Below are 14969 nucleotides of genomic sequence, written 5' to 3' on the forward strand. Positions count from 1 at the left end.
CTGCTGAAATGAATTTCCTCCAAAGCAAAGCCCTGATGGTTCTGTGTGAAAGAGTCCCAGCAGCCTCCCAGGCTTGGGTCCCCTCAGTGTTGAGAAAGCTGTGAGCACAACCCCTAGATGGGGTCCAGGAAGAAAAAAAGCCTAAGATATCATCGGCACATGCAGATTTCAAAGACAATCCTGAGTAGCAATTGTGAACGGTATTTCTGAGCGGCACCTTCTGCCCAGCATCTGAATGGAATCCCTCTCATTGACGGTCTTTATTGGCCTCAAGCCAGAAGTACTAGATTCAGTTGACTTCAGGCTAGAAAGAAAATAGTCCTGGTTGCCATCGCGGACACTGAGTCAGTGTGATGCTGAAATGAGAGGAAGCTCCGAAATGAAATTGTAGCCATCACTCTAGTGCTTATCAATTTATCTCCATATACTACTTGGCAAAATGGGAAAGAAAACTAATGTTTCTCAACCAGAATATCTTGCTTTAAAAGAACGTCTTCAGCCAGGTGTGGTGGCACACGCTTGTGATACCAGTACTTGGGAGGCTAAGACAGGAGGATCGCAGGTTCATGGCCAATCTCAGAAATGTAGGCCCTTCACAATTTAGCGAGACCCTGTTTCGAAATAAAAGAATAAAATAGAGCTATGGGTGTAGTTCAGAGGTAGAACGTTTCTGGATTCCATCCCCAGAACCACCGCACCCCCACAAAAAGAAAACATCTTTAAATAGCTAAACATAGAATCTCCCAGCACTCTTCCAAATTAAATGCTTCTGCATGTAGAAGCAGAAATGAAGAGAAATAAGGATGCATTGAATAAGTTTTCAGGTAATATTCTAATGCTACTAAAGGATTAACAAGCAGAGAAATCCCTTCAAGTGCCAAGTGTTTATGATCACTTGTCTCATCTACTGCAAAACAAAGGAAGCCTTCAACCTGCTATGCAGATTGGCAGTGAAAAAACATGAGTTTCAATAATAATGGGAATTTCTACCACGAGGAGATAAGTTAAATCTTACCTCAGAGGAACTCTCCATTCCTCTATTGATCATTTGTGTCCTGAAGAGAGGTTGGACTATGTTTTAGTAGTCTTCATAAGAGGGACAGATACTGAATATGTACACAGTGTTGTAGTCAACCTAGAGAAATAATTTTCTAAAGAAATCAGTTTTGGCCTGGTGGAAATCATATCATCTCCTGAAAGCTATTATCCTGATCTGACAAACCCAAAGGAGGTATTTGAAGGCTCCAAAGAAAGCATAAGATGGAGAGCAAAGACTTCCGGGAAGATGGCGACCGAGAAAAGCGGGGCTTAAGAGCCCCGCTAACAACAAATCTCCATTACCACAAAATCAGCGCCTTTCGAAGCCAGAAAACAACATCACCAGAGAAACAAAAAAATCACCAGGCTCCAGAGAGAAAGCAGACTGAGAACAGAGCCACAGAGGAGATCCTCACGCCCGAGGACGCGGCAGACGCAGCAGCAGCGCCATACTGCCGGCGGAACCAGCAAATTCACAGGACGGCCACAGCAAGCCGAGGGGAGCAGCTGCGGAACAGCCAGGCGGGATTTCTCGGCGCAGAGGACATCTAAAGCTCCCAGAGGCTGAGCTCAGCACACGCTGCAGGGATTCAGAGTGGAAATCAAAACCAAGAAAAAAAAACGCCAGTCCAACAGCCGAGGGCGTAGCAGCGGTGCCATATTGCCACTGGAGGCAGCAGCACCGAATTCACCGAATTCAGTACAGCTACACCTGCGTACTCAAGAACAGTGAGTCAAATTGCGGGCCACAGCGGAGAAATCCCAGTACTGTACTCACTGGGACTTGACCCAGTGGGAGAAGGGCGGTGGCAGTGATATCACACCATAGGAGAACGTGCAACCTGGCACCCCCCACAGTCTAAAGCAGCCTCGATCGACTCTCTGGGTCGGAGACTCTGTGATACAACCCAGTAAAGGAGTAGTGGGGTCTGAGATACTACTGACTCGAGATCCAGAACACCTTAAGTGAAGTCATAGTGACCCAAGGGAAGAACCCAGAGAAGGCACAAACTTCCGAAATCATGGGAAAGAGGAATAATACTAGAGCAATGAATGCTCACAACCCCACAACATCAAAACCCGATAAAACAGAAAATCAGAGATTTCTAGAAGATCAAATCAGGAAAATAACTGTAGAAATAATAGAGGTTCTTCGAAAAGAACTCAGAGAGAGCCAAAAAGAGATAAAGGATGCAATTAATGAAGTAAAGGCCTCAATTCAAAGCACAAACAACCGATTAGACCACATGGAGAACAGAATCTCGCTCTTAGAAGATGATCATTCCAAAAATGAACGCATAGTTTCTAATCTAGGAAAAAATATCCGACAGCAGGAATCTGATATTGAAGAAATATGGGCCCATTTTAAGAGAGCTAACCTAAGAATAATTGGAATAGAGGAGGGGAAAGAAAGTAAAACCAAAGGGATCAACAATCTCTTCAAGGAAGTAATAGCAGAATATTTTCCAGACATAGAGCAAGAGGTCGATACACAGGTCCAGGAAACTTATAGAACTCCCTTTAGACAGGATCGGAGAAGAGGATCCCCACGCCACATAATTGTCAAAATGACCAATGTGGAAGCCAAGCAGAGAATCTTAAAGGCAACGAAAGCAAAGGGCCAAGTGACATTCAGAGGCAAACCAATTAGAATCACTCCAGACTTCCCAAACCAAGTTATGAGAGCCAGAAGGGCTTGGAGTAACATATTCCCAATTTTGAAAGAAAACAACTTCCAGCCAAAAATTTCCTACCCAGCAAAACTTTCTATCAAATTAGATGGAAAAATAAGAAGCTTCCATGACAAACAGAAACTGAAGGAATTTATGTCTTCAAAACCAGCACTAGAGAAAATACTCAAAGAGATTAACTACAAAGAAGAAATAGGTAACACACATCAGAACCAGAGAAACAAGAGTTTCCATCCAACAGACAACTAAGATTGGTTATCTGTGGAGATTCATTATTTATGTTAGTCTTTTAACTATCTCTAAAGGGTATTGTTTGCCTTTATTGTTGTTAATTTTTAGGATTTCTAGTTGGAATATTAATATACCTTCAGATATAGCATTTGGAAATATTTTATCCCATTCTATTAGCAACTGTTAACTCTGTTTACATTGTCTTTGGATATACAATATGTTTTTTATTTTTTAGGGAGTTTGTATACTCTTCTGTTGCCTGTGCCATTGAAGTCATAACCAAGAAATCACTGCCAATTTCAATGTTGTGAGGTTTTATGACCCAGATTTTCTCCTAAAAGTTTATAGTCTTAAGATTTATATTTAGGTCTTTTATCTATTTTGAGTTAATATTTGTGTATGGGATTAGGTAAGGGTCCAATTTTATTCTTTTCCATGTAATTATTATTTTTCAACAATATTTAGTTAAAAGATTATTATTTCTACCACCAAATGTTCGTGGAAACCTTGTCAAAAATAACTTGACAATATAGGGAAGAATTTAGCTCTAGGCTTGTATTTAACTCCAATGGTTTATATATCTGCCTTTAGAACAGTACTACACTGTTTCAATTATTGTAGCTTTATATGGTTTGAAATCAGAAAATATATATCTTCTAGCTTTGTTCTTTTTCAAGATCGTTGTGGGTACCTAGAGTCCATATTCCATATTAGGATAGATTTTTTTTTCTGAAAAATAAATATATAAATATATGATAGTTTCACCTAAATAATAGAAAAAAATAGATTCCCTGGTAAGAAAGAAAGCAAAAAGAAATATTGAAATGTTATCTTTAAGTCATCAAAAGCTTGGTATCAGACAAATGAAACTGTTATGTGAGACTATCATTTTTAATTTTTGATAATTTGCTATAATACTAGATGTCAATCACTAAGCCAAGCATGGGAGGGGGGGATAGGGAGAGAATGGGGTGGGGATTGGGTGGGGGCTGACAGGGCAATGTGTGCATGTATGTCTACAAAAGTATGTATCCCACTATGATGTATGAATACAGTGCACCAATTAAAATAAATAAATAAATTAAAAAAAAAAGATGGAGAGCAAAGCAAAACCTAGATTACTGTTTTCTGATGATGTGCGCTCAGGAAAAGGGAATATATTGCATTCAGCATGCAGATGATATTATTGTGAAACCTAAGTATCCTAATACCATAAAAAAATTGCACTTCAACTCTCTTCTGAAGAATGGATGCTTCTAGAGTTTTCTCAGCTGGGCTTCATTGGGAAAATGTTTTAAGCACCGGACCTCACTCTGATTATAGAATATCTATTTATGTTCTATAAGGAGAAACCCATTGATTTTTCTCTTGGACCGCATTCTCTGGGTGAAAGTTTACAACCCTGAAAAATTATTCAAAACATTGTGATAGACAAAAATCTACAAATTTGCTTCAGGCTTTCCCTTTTCTAACATTATCAGGATGCACTTAGGGAAAATCTAGAAATTTATTGGTAAAAATTGCATACGCCATTACTTCTTAAAATCCACATAAACCCACTTGCAGAGGACTCTACTTCCTGGAAGGTGTACTAAGGACATATACTGGAGAAACTTATATGGGGTAGGATTTCTTCTGGACCATCACCTCAATAGCTGGGGACTACATCTTATTTAAATTTGATAAACCAGTCAATGTAGAAAGTTATTTGTTCTATAGTAGCAACTAAGAACATCCAGAAAATATTCTGCTTAACACAACCATGGAAGTTTTGCATTTCAAGAGCAAGGGCTTGGAAACAAGCAGAAAAACCAAAGACAAATGACTAGAGGGTGGCTCGTTCAGAACAGGAAAATTTGTGAATGGTGTTGAAGAAGGATTGGTGGATGCTAGCCTAAGTCCCATTTCAGCCTTTTGACTGTCAGTTATTCAGAAATCTACCATTTGGGACAATTCTTAATGAGATTTATATTTTTAAAACGTCATCAATTGTCTAAGAAACCAACATACTTTTTTTTTCTTTGAATCTGCCAATTAAAGATAAACAGTCGTAGCTTTTCCAGAGTGATTTGTTCTACTGAATTATGAACTTACAAGAAAATCTTGTGTCTAAAAAGAGTACTTATTGCTCTTAAAAGCATGCAATGCCAAATAATATTACTACTATTAACTCAGCTCAGCAATCAAATGACCTTTACAAAAGTACTGTACTTCTGACTAGTTATAAATTATCAATGTCAGTTGAATTTATCCCCAGCTAGTTGCCAACTAGTCTGCTTTGACAATCCAATGGGTTGCAGATATGCAGAGATTTGTCCCCCAGGCTTTCTGAGTGGTCCTGGTGGAGGCGAAGGCTGGGGGAGTGTCTCACACTGGTGGCCTCTAGCCTGGAGAAGCTTCACTGGTATCCAGTGGGCGGAAACCATATTTTCTGTGCACAGTAGTACTATTTTCTGTGCTGGGAATCATTGATATTGAGCAGTTATTGTCATCACTCTGTGCTGTAATAATTTTAGTTATTTTTCCTGATTAAAAAGGCCATAGTGGTGGTGCATTTCTGTAATCCCAGTACTTGGGAAATTGAGACATAAGGAGCACAGATTCAAGGACAGCCTTGGCAACCTAGAGAGTCCTTATGCCATAAATTAAAATGTAAAAAGGGCCAGGCATATAACTCTGAGGTAGAATCCCCCTGGGTTTAATCCCTAGTACAGCATACAGGGAAAAAAAATGTCCATCATGTTGCCAATAATGATTTTTATGTCAAAATCTAGTCAAAATTTTTTACTTATTATTTTCTTCTCCAATTTCCTTAGCCCAATGCCCATAAGCAAATTTCACTTAAAAATATAACTTTTTGTTACAAAATTTTGGAGCTAGGCGTGATGACACACACTTGTAATCCCAGTATTTGGGAGGCTGAGACAGGAGGATTGTGCAGGTTTGAAGCCAGCCTCAGCTACTTGGTGAGGCTCTCAGCAACTTAGTGAAACCTGTTTCCAAATAAAATATAAAAATAGGTCTGGGAGTGTAGCCTGGAGGTAGAAAGCCCCTAGATTCCATCCCCAGTAACACACACACACACACACACACACACACACACACACACACACACACAGTATCAGCTTACCATAGTAAGTTACTGCTAAAAAAAAAATTTAAGTAATAGAGGATAAAAATCTATGCAGATAGCTTAAGGAGACGAGCTGTGTTGGGTCTTCAGTAGTCACCTGTGACTTCAGGAGGAAAGACTGTGCTCCGAAAATCTGGAGAAGAAAAAGGAGTGCGTGCCTGTGACATTCCTTCTAGCTTCTTGAAAAAACCAGTCTGTCTAGCCAGTGCAGCCAGCCACCTCAGGCCCTGTTCATCCCACTGTTCCTAGGAGTCCTTTTTACTAAACCTGTGCCTCTTCAGGGACTCTCTGTAGGAGCTGCTCCCCATGAATTTATCCCCAAGGCCTACAATATGCCCAGCACTTGGCAGTTGCCTTGAGCTCTGAAAAAGCAGACCTCCCATCCAGCTGCCCTCCTCCCTCTCTCAACTCCCTTTGCCCACAAGCCTTGCCACCCATGAAAACACACACACTCTCAGCCATCCACTTGGATTGTGTGTGGGATGTAAGTGTGCAGTTGCCTCTGTGCTCCGGCAGCCAGCTGGCAATTCCTGCTTTTTCTCTGTCTTCCTCCGAGGCAGGAGCTCGCCTGACCCCTTCACCTGGTGCTGTGTAGACTAGACAGTCAGAAATATCCAGGCCTAGCCAGGTGTGGCGGCGCATGCTTGTAATCCCCGTGCTTGGGAGGCTGAGACAGGAGGATCGCGCAGGTTCGAAGCCAGCCTCAGCTGGCTTAAGACCCTGTTTCCAAATAAAATATAAAATAGGTCTGGGAGTGTAGCCTGGAGGTAGAAGGCCACTGGGTTCCAGCCCCAGTACCACACACACACAAAAATATCCAGGCCTTCTCTAACAGAAAAGCAAAGTGCCCCCGAAGGAGTGCTAGGGCAAAGGGCAGAGGTGGTGAATACTTGACCTTGAGTGTCCACCGACACACTTTTACCAAAGGAATAAATGGAAAAGGTGTCACGTGGTTATAACTACGTATAGAAGAGAGCACGGTTTGGTATCTGATTGGTACCGCACATAAACTATTCAGATGCTTGAGTGATTCTGGTCTACACAGTCACCACTAGATACATGGTAGCTAGTAATAAACCACTATAAAATAAAATATTCAGCCGGGCGTGGTGGCGCACGCTTGTAATCCCCGCGCTTGGGAGGCGGAGACAGGAGGATCGCGCAGGTTCGAAGCCAGCCGCGCTGGCGTAAGAGACCCTGTTTCAAAAATATAAAATAGGTCTGGGAGTGTAGCCCGGAGGAAGGAGGGCTTCCAGGAACCCCAGTACCACCAAAATAAATAAATAAATAAATAAAATAAAATAAAATATTCAGTCACACCTGCGACTTTCAAGTGCTTAGTGACCAACAGATACAGACCATTTCCCTTATGCTGTTGACCAGTACTGTGTCAACAGCTCGATGAGAACACTTGAAAAATGAGGATCGAGGAATTCCAATGGCAGTGCTGAAAGAAGATATGTGAATACATTATGATATGAATGATTAGTATTTGAGGTGAGAAGAGAAGGCTGAGGACCAATTTCTATGACTCTAAGATCCAAGATTTCTTAGTTCTTTTTTTTTGCATAAATTGTATGCATATAGTCATAGGAGAGTGTGATTAAAATGCTTCAGGAAAAGTTAATGCAAATGGGTTGTTTGGCATGTAGGCCAGACATACATGCATATATCCAACCACTAGAGATGTCTTTGAACAAAGACACTTCAAAATCGATGGCTGCAATGGTAAAGAATTAGGTGTGGTTATTTTAAAAGCCATTAGTAAGGTTGTAAAGGCGTCTTTTAAAATAAAGAAAAGACAAAGTTGTCTACTAACAATACTGTCCCTCAAAGAGAAGTTTGGTTATAGGAAAATAGTATGTTTGGAGAGATTATTCCAGCGAATAGCAGTGTGTATTGTGTGTGTGTGTGGGGGGGTAGGACTGTAAGAATGACACCCCCCCCCCCCGTGATTTTGTATAAAATCCTCTCCTTTGAGTGTGGGTAGAATTGTATGATCCATGATTGTGTAATGTTATATAACAAAAGGGAGATTCTGGATGTCACTAAACCAATCTCCTGAGCCCTTTAAAAATAGTTTCTGGCCAAATGTGGTAGTGCATACCTGTAATCCCAGTACTTGGGAAGCTGAGAAAAGAGGCTCTCAGGTTTGTGGCCAGACTCAGCAACTTAGCGAGGCCCAGTTTCAAAATTAAAATAAACAAATAAAATAGGGTTGAGAATGTAGCTCAGAGGTAGAATGTCCCTGGGTTCAAATCCCAGTACAGAAAAAAAGAAGTAATTTTTCTAAGGCTGATAGTAGAAGTCATAGATGCAAAGCATGTTTGCTGGGGGAGTGAAATGGGAGGAATGAGGGAGGAATGGGGAGGAATGGGGTGGCTTTCAGGAGCTGAGAGTTTTGGGCTCCAGCCAAGGAGATCAGAACTGCAGCCCGACAGCCATAGGAACTGAATTCAGGCCGTGTGTTCATTTACGGACTTGGGAGTGGTTTGTCTCCAGACAAGCACCCAGCCTGGCCAGCATCTTGATTCTGGCTGTGAGACCCTAACCAGAGAACTCAGTTCAGCCTGCTTAGACTTGTGACTTGGAGAACTGTGAGGTTTGGGTAGTTGTTACCCAGCAGTAAACAACAATATTTAAAAGAGGTGAAGAAAAGTCTTCACACTTGACTCCCTGTAGTATGTTGGTTATTTCTTGATTGATGCATGAATAAAGTCTTTAGTAGCAAATCATATTCCTGGGCCTTGTCTAGGATATATTCTTCCAAAGATCTGAGTCTTCATTAGAAGTTTGCTGATAAAAAAAAAAAGTTGCAGCATCTTAGTAATGTTTTGTAAAAGAACTACTAGAATGAGATTGTAGAAAAAGGAATACAAGAAATCTTTTTTTTTCCCTAGATGAGGTATTTATGCTGATTTAGAAAGACCACTTTAGATAAGGCACTAAATTAAGAGAAAAAATAATTTCTGGCTTTAGAGATTAGATCATTTACTCTGTAGGAGGGACTTAATTTTTTTTTTAACTAGGAATGGAAGCCAGGGGCATTCTACCTCCAAGCTACACCCCAGCCCTCTTTTGTATTCTTTATTCTGAAACAGGGTCTCACTGAGTTCCAAAAGGGCCTCACTAAGTAACTGAGGCTGTCTGCAGACCATGATCCTCCTATCTCAGCCTCCCAAATGCTGGGATTACAAGCGTGCACCACCATGCCCAGCTTAATGTTTTTGTTTTTTAATAAAAACTTAGTTTATCTTTATTATCTAGCATAGTTCAAACCCTATTTGTGCCAACCAGATTTTTGTACTTTAATAAAAATGTTTTCCAAAATAGTTCTCTGCTTCTAAGCCACTAATTGCTAATGAGGCTAATTTTTACTTGATATAAGACCAGCAGAGCTAACAGAAAGAAAATTAGAGGATATAGAGTATCAAAGGATCACATGTTTGTCATTATCATGTCTTTGTATTCTAAGGGAATTTACATGTCCAATCTAATTCCTTTATAGAAAAAGAAACTCTTCCCAGCTACATAGCACTATTTATGGCATGTAAAATTTAGTTTGAAAATTTTGAAATTTTAAATTGTTAATCTTAAAATATATATGCTAAACTAATATTCTTACTATTATTTCTTTGATGCATGTGTGCTTTATGCATTGTATGTATGTATGTGCAATACATAAAATGCTTAAAAATGCTCAAAACATTACTACAGTAGTATTTTTTTAAAGCAATCAAACAGGATGTTTCTACACCTGTCAACACCATATCATCAGTAGTTATATACACTCCTCTTCTTACCAGAAACACTCCCTCCTCCAATTTGGGCACTAATGAGGTCATTGTCAAAGAATAAAGAGGAAGAGAGCTGGCCCTCCAGTCTGTGTGTGAGTGGAGATTAAGAAAACCTCACTGGAGACCGGGAAGCCCATTGACAGGGAGTGTCAGTGTGTCATTCCCACTGTTGCTAATGCTGCAGTCAACATGTAAAAAATAGCTGTGCTAGCCGGGCGTGGTGGCACACGCTTGTAATCCCAGCATTTAGGAGGCTGAGACCACAGGAACGCGGTTCGCAAACAACCTCAGCTACTTAGTGAGGCCCTTTGCAACTCAGTGAGACCCTGTTTCAAAAATAAAAAGACTAAAAAATAGTGCTGGGGGGTGTGGCTTGGAAGTCCAATGCCCCTGGGTTCCATCCCCAGTGCTGAAAAAAAGAAAAAGAATAGTTGTGCTAAACCCATTCTAAACTAAGGATCATCTGTTGTAAGAACCATTTTAATACCCTTGGACATAGGGAGGGTGTTCTATATCACTCGCTTAGAGTTGTTTCCTTGCATTAGTAATTAGTAAATGGTCCTGGAATCAGAGCTTTATATTTCTCTTGACTAGCATTCAATTACTTCTTCAAAATGATTAATGTTAAATTTGGTGAAATCACCTTTTGAAGACATATTCTCTGTGCTTTAAAAATGGCTGTTATCGACAGGATTGTAAGCTGCACTGCTAGTAGATTTGATACTTCCATTTCGGGATAGACAGTAATGTCTTCTAAGAGAGATTTCAAGTTCACTAAGCCCGATGGTTATGTTTCCTAATGGCATTAAAAAAAACTAAAGTATGTCTCATTTACAACACTGCATTTGGAAAGGCTGTCTTTTTATAGAGATGTTTCTGGAAGCATCCCCTGGAGAAACTACCTGGGGAATTTCTTTGCCAGGTTGTACCAGACTCTTTTTCTTCTGAAATGTACATATTTTCCTTAAAAATGTCTTCATGCATTGAATGGTTAATATCTTAGTAATATTTTAATTTTTAGTAATGGTTAATATCTTAGTAATATTTTAGCTACTCATTGGATTTCTAAAGGAAGATTATTAATTTCCAACTTTGGTGCTATAATTGAAAAATGTCTGTGCATTCCATTGCTATTTCTCTGTACCACAACTATTTATGTGTATTTAAAATAAGTTTTAAAAGCCACATGAGCCAGGTGTGGTAGCACAAGCTCATAATCCCAGTATTTGGGAGTCTGAGACAAGAGGATCTCAAGTTTGTGGCCAGCCTCAGGTATTTAGTGAGGCCCTCTGCCGCTTAGTGAGACCCTGTTTCAAAATAAAGAATAAAAAATAGGACTGGAGATATAACTCGGAGGTAAAATGCTCCTGGGCTCGATCCCCAGTACTGCAGGAAAAAAAGAAAAAAGAAAAACATGTGAATTTGAGATCCCTTCTAATAACAATAGGTGAAACTGAAAAAAAAAATCATATATACATATAGACATACAGTGAAAATCATGCATTTTATCTTTATAGACATATATAATAAAGTGATCTTATAAAAATATGGGTCTATGCATAGTTATGAGTGTGAAAAATATATACCAAAATACTAGTGGTATTTATTGGTTAAATTGTGAAATTGTGGCTGACTCTTCTTCTTTGACCTGTTTGTATCTTTTAAACTATGTAATGAAAGATTCTGACCATTTTGTAAACTGCATATAATTCCCCAGGGACCCTAACTGACCCAGGCTCCACCAAGCAGCTGCACATTTATACTTCCACATAACGCCTTAGCTTGATGTAGCACAAGAAGAGAAGGACTGGGGAAGTATGCAAGACTTGACCACTTCAGTCTAGACGTGACACTTGTCATGAGCTCTCAGAGCCCATCAGTCACACAGCTTCCACCTAACAGGAAGGTGGCAGATAAACAGGAGCCAGTGGAGTGTGGAGTGTACACTGCTGTCTCTGCCAGAATAAGCAGGGTCAGGAGGGTGGAGGGGGAGGTAAAGACTAGCAACACAGAGCAGATATATGCAGAGCATGATTAATGAAGGACACCAAAGTTATGTGAAGCCATTAGGGAATTCCTCCAGTAGAAAGTTGGGCCCGAAGGGATCAGAATAAGCAAGGAGAAAATCCAGTAGTTCAACATCAAAGAGTCCTATCTAGATTCATTAGTTCAATCCTGTAGTTCAACATCAAATAGTCCTATCTAGATTCATTCAAAGTCTCCAACATCAAATAGTCCAGAAGCATCCTATCTGGATTCATTCAAAGTCTCCTTTAAGCTCCAGAATCTACTCGCAGAGCCAAGTCAATCTAGATAAGGAAGTAGAGTCCTAGGTAGAAACCGTGTTCCAGAGTCAAGTTGTTAAGAAGTGTAAAGGAAAGAAGCTGAACACCAAGTCCAAAGAGGGGAAGAAAGAGACCACCAACACTTGGTGGTCCCAAAGGACTGAAGCAAGATGGAATTAGGAGTGAGGAGTAAGTCTGGGACTTGGAGAAATGGGAGGCTTGCAGGAATCTCTTTAGTTGAGCACTCAGGCTACAAACTGTGAAGAAGGATCAGATTGCCCTGTGTGACATCTGCTTGCAGGAGTGGGCGAGGCATCTATATAAAACCTACAGGACTGAATGTTTGAGACTTGAGACAGAGAGCTTCCGTCTCCTGCCAGCGTATGCTGCTAGATGTTGGTTCTGGCTTTCTTGTCTCTCATTTGTTCTTAGCAGCTCTCCCCTGCTAATTGTTTTCTCTAATTTCTCACACCTTGCTTGACTTCTTGCCCATTGCCTTGCAGGTCAGTGGGACCATGTACAACACTGGAAGACATGTGTCCCTCCGCTTAGACAAAGAGCACTTGGTCAACATATCGGGAGGGCCCATGACATACAGCCATCGGCTGGAGGAGATCCGGCTACACTTCGGGAGCGAGGACAGCCAAGGGTCGGAGCACCTCCTCAATGGACAGGCCTTCTCTGGGGAGGTACGTAGGTCTGTGGAAGTACTAATGCTAATGCCAAGTTATAAGACTCGATGCCTGTTTATATCCTAGGTGAAATAAGAGATGGAGAGATTTCCCTTGAACTTATGGAGGTAGAAGTTCTAGTCCTCTTTTCCCTACCTGCCCTTTTCTTGTTGGCATGGAAGTCTCTAGACACTTCCAATATTTTACAGGGAAGACTACCATGAAACTGTATTTCCTTCTGAAACATTGGTGATGGTTTCTTGGAATTCATGTCCTAATATGTCTTAGGAACTTATTCAACTCCAAGCCTTCACCTTTCACATAACTCTTCATTTACACTTTTTTGGGCTATCAGCCTCTCACATATTTGTATGATAGTGTAGATTTCCTAATTCTCCCTTCCGGTAGAATGGGTCTTGTTTGCTCAAAATTATAACGTACTGTGAAATAAATGTCAGACAACTAAACTATTCACCTGGGATCCTGAGGAATGGAAATGTTGTCATGCACCACCATTAACAGTCACTGCGTGGCCACCATCTACCCAGATAAAACTCAGCCGTGGCAGTGAGCCCAACCACTGTTTCAATTATAGGATGAGAGCTATCATTTAAACAGATTTCATCTGTTGATGCAACACTTGACAAGTAGTTTGTTTTGCCTTGTTTTGCAGTCATTATACTTGAGGGCAGTTATTGCATAGAGAACTGGGGTCCTGATATGCTGAATACCCTGTACTGATGTCAGGAAGGCTTTGAAATCACAGAAGCATGTCTCTCACAGGAGCTTTTGATTTTTTCAATCAAGGTCATGTTATGAGCCTGGCATTGTTTTTAATGCATAGGACCATGCACTCAGAAATAGACCCACAATATGATGGAGTCCATTGGCCAGATTTCCATGTGTGTTCAGAATGGATCAACTGAGAGACTGCCTAAGGACTCAACTAGTTACCAGGGATACAGGGATTTTAAAAAGAAAAAAGAGGTCCTATCACAGAGGAGCTCAAAGAGTGCTATATTCACATCATTAAAGTGTAATGTCATGCTATCATGGAGTCATTCAAAGGCCTTGGCATACTCACAGGAAGAAGTGGAAAATTTTACTTGAAGGGGCCAGGAGAAGCGCCACAGAGGATTTGCCCTTTGAACCAGGCTATGAAGAAAGGCAATGAAGAATAATTTTAAGAGCATCAGCTTTGGAGTCAAAGGACCTGAGCCTGTAATCCCTGCTTTGATACACACTAACTATGTCATCTTGGATTATTACATGATTCTTCTAAGGCACAATTTAGACACCTCTCAAAGTTATTTTAAAATTTAAGTGAGATTTCAGATGTAAGGAGCACAAAAGTACTTGGCTGTTTGATAAGAAGATAATTCAGGAAATAGGGGACATAGCATAAAAAAGGCCCAGAGGCATGTTTGTCAGGGCACTGTGTGTTGTAAAAGCTCTATGGAGATTTCATATAGCATTTTATTTGTGATCTAATAGTAATGGCAACATAGACAGTGGGTTTGGACCAGAGTATGGATCTCCCTCCTGGATCTGTGGGAAAACACCACTAGAATTAACTAGTAATGTCTGCCACGGCAATATGATAGAAAGCTCCCTAAAGCTGCAGATCCTGAACTAGAGTATCGTAGGGAATATGATAACAATAAAACAAAAACTCACAATTTGAAAGTGACTGGGGACTGCCGGTCTGAATTAGAGAATATCCAAAGGTAGATAATCTCTCCCCTTTGATAGTATGTGCTATTTAAAGACATATGCTTATTTTATCTATTAACTTCCGTTTTTTTTGGGGTGTGTGTGTGTGTGTGTGTGTGTGTGTGTGTGTGTGTGTGTTGCTGGGGCTGGAACCCAGAGGCTTTCTACCTTTGGGCTACACTCCCAGACCTATTTTATATTTTATTTGGAAACAGGGTCTCACTAAGTTGCTGAGAGCCTCACTAAGTAGCTGAGGCTGGCTTCGAACCTGTGCGATCCTCCTGTCTCAGCCTCCCAAGTGCGGGGATTACAAGCGTGCGCCACCATGCCTGGCCTACTTCCTCCTTTTTTGTTAGTTCTGCTGTTATTTCTCCTGCTTGTTATTATTTCCTTATTGTTCTTCCTCGTTG

General features: G+C 40.6%; 1 protein-coding gene and 1 pseudogene across 2 annotated transcripts in view; both read left to right on the plus strand.

Annotated features, from left to right (window-relative positions):
* Positions 1-14969, plus strand: part of CA10 (carbonic anhydrase 10) — a gene marked incomplete at both ends in the record, with an annotated part of 532584 nt that overhangs the window by 400795 nt on the left and 116820 nt on the right. Inside the window, one exon of the mRNA XM_080712393.1 lies at positions 12679-12864. Coding sequence (XP_080568519.1) covers positions 12679-12864 — 186 coding nt within the window. The remainder of the gene's footprint in view (positions 1-12678; positions 12865-14969) is intronic.
* LOC308274996 (alpha-1,3-mannosyl-glycoprotein 4-beta-N-acetylglucosaminyltransferase A-like) lies at positions 764-4957 on the plus strand (annotated as a pseudogene). Its single transcript has 2 exons — positions 764-1260; positions 4055-4957. The product of its transcript is annotated as an alpha-1,3-mannosyl-glycoprotein 4-beta-N-acetylglucosaminyltransferase A-like (transcript).

Source organism: Muscardinus avellanarius, assembly GCF_963383645.1.
Source record: "Muscardinus avellanarius genome assembly, chromosome: 16".
In the NCBI taxonomy this organism is placed as follows: Eukaryota; Metazoa; Chordata; class Mammalia; order Rodentia; family Gliridae; genus Muscardinus; species Muscardinus avellanarius.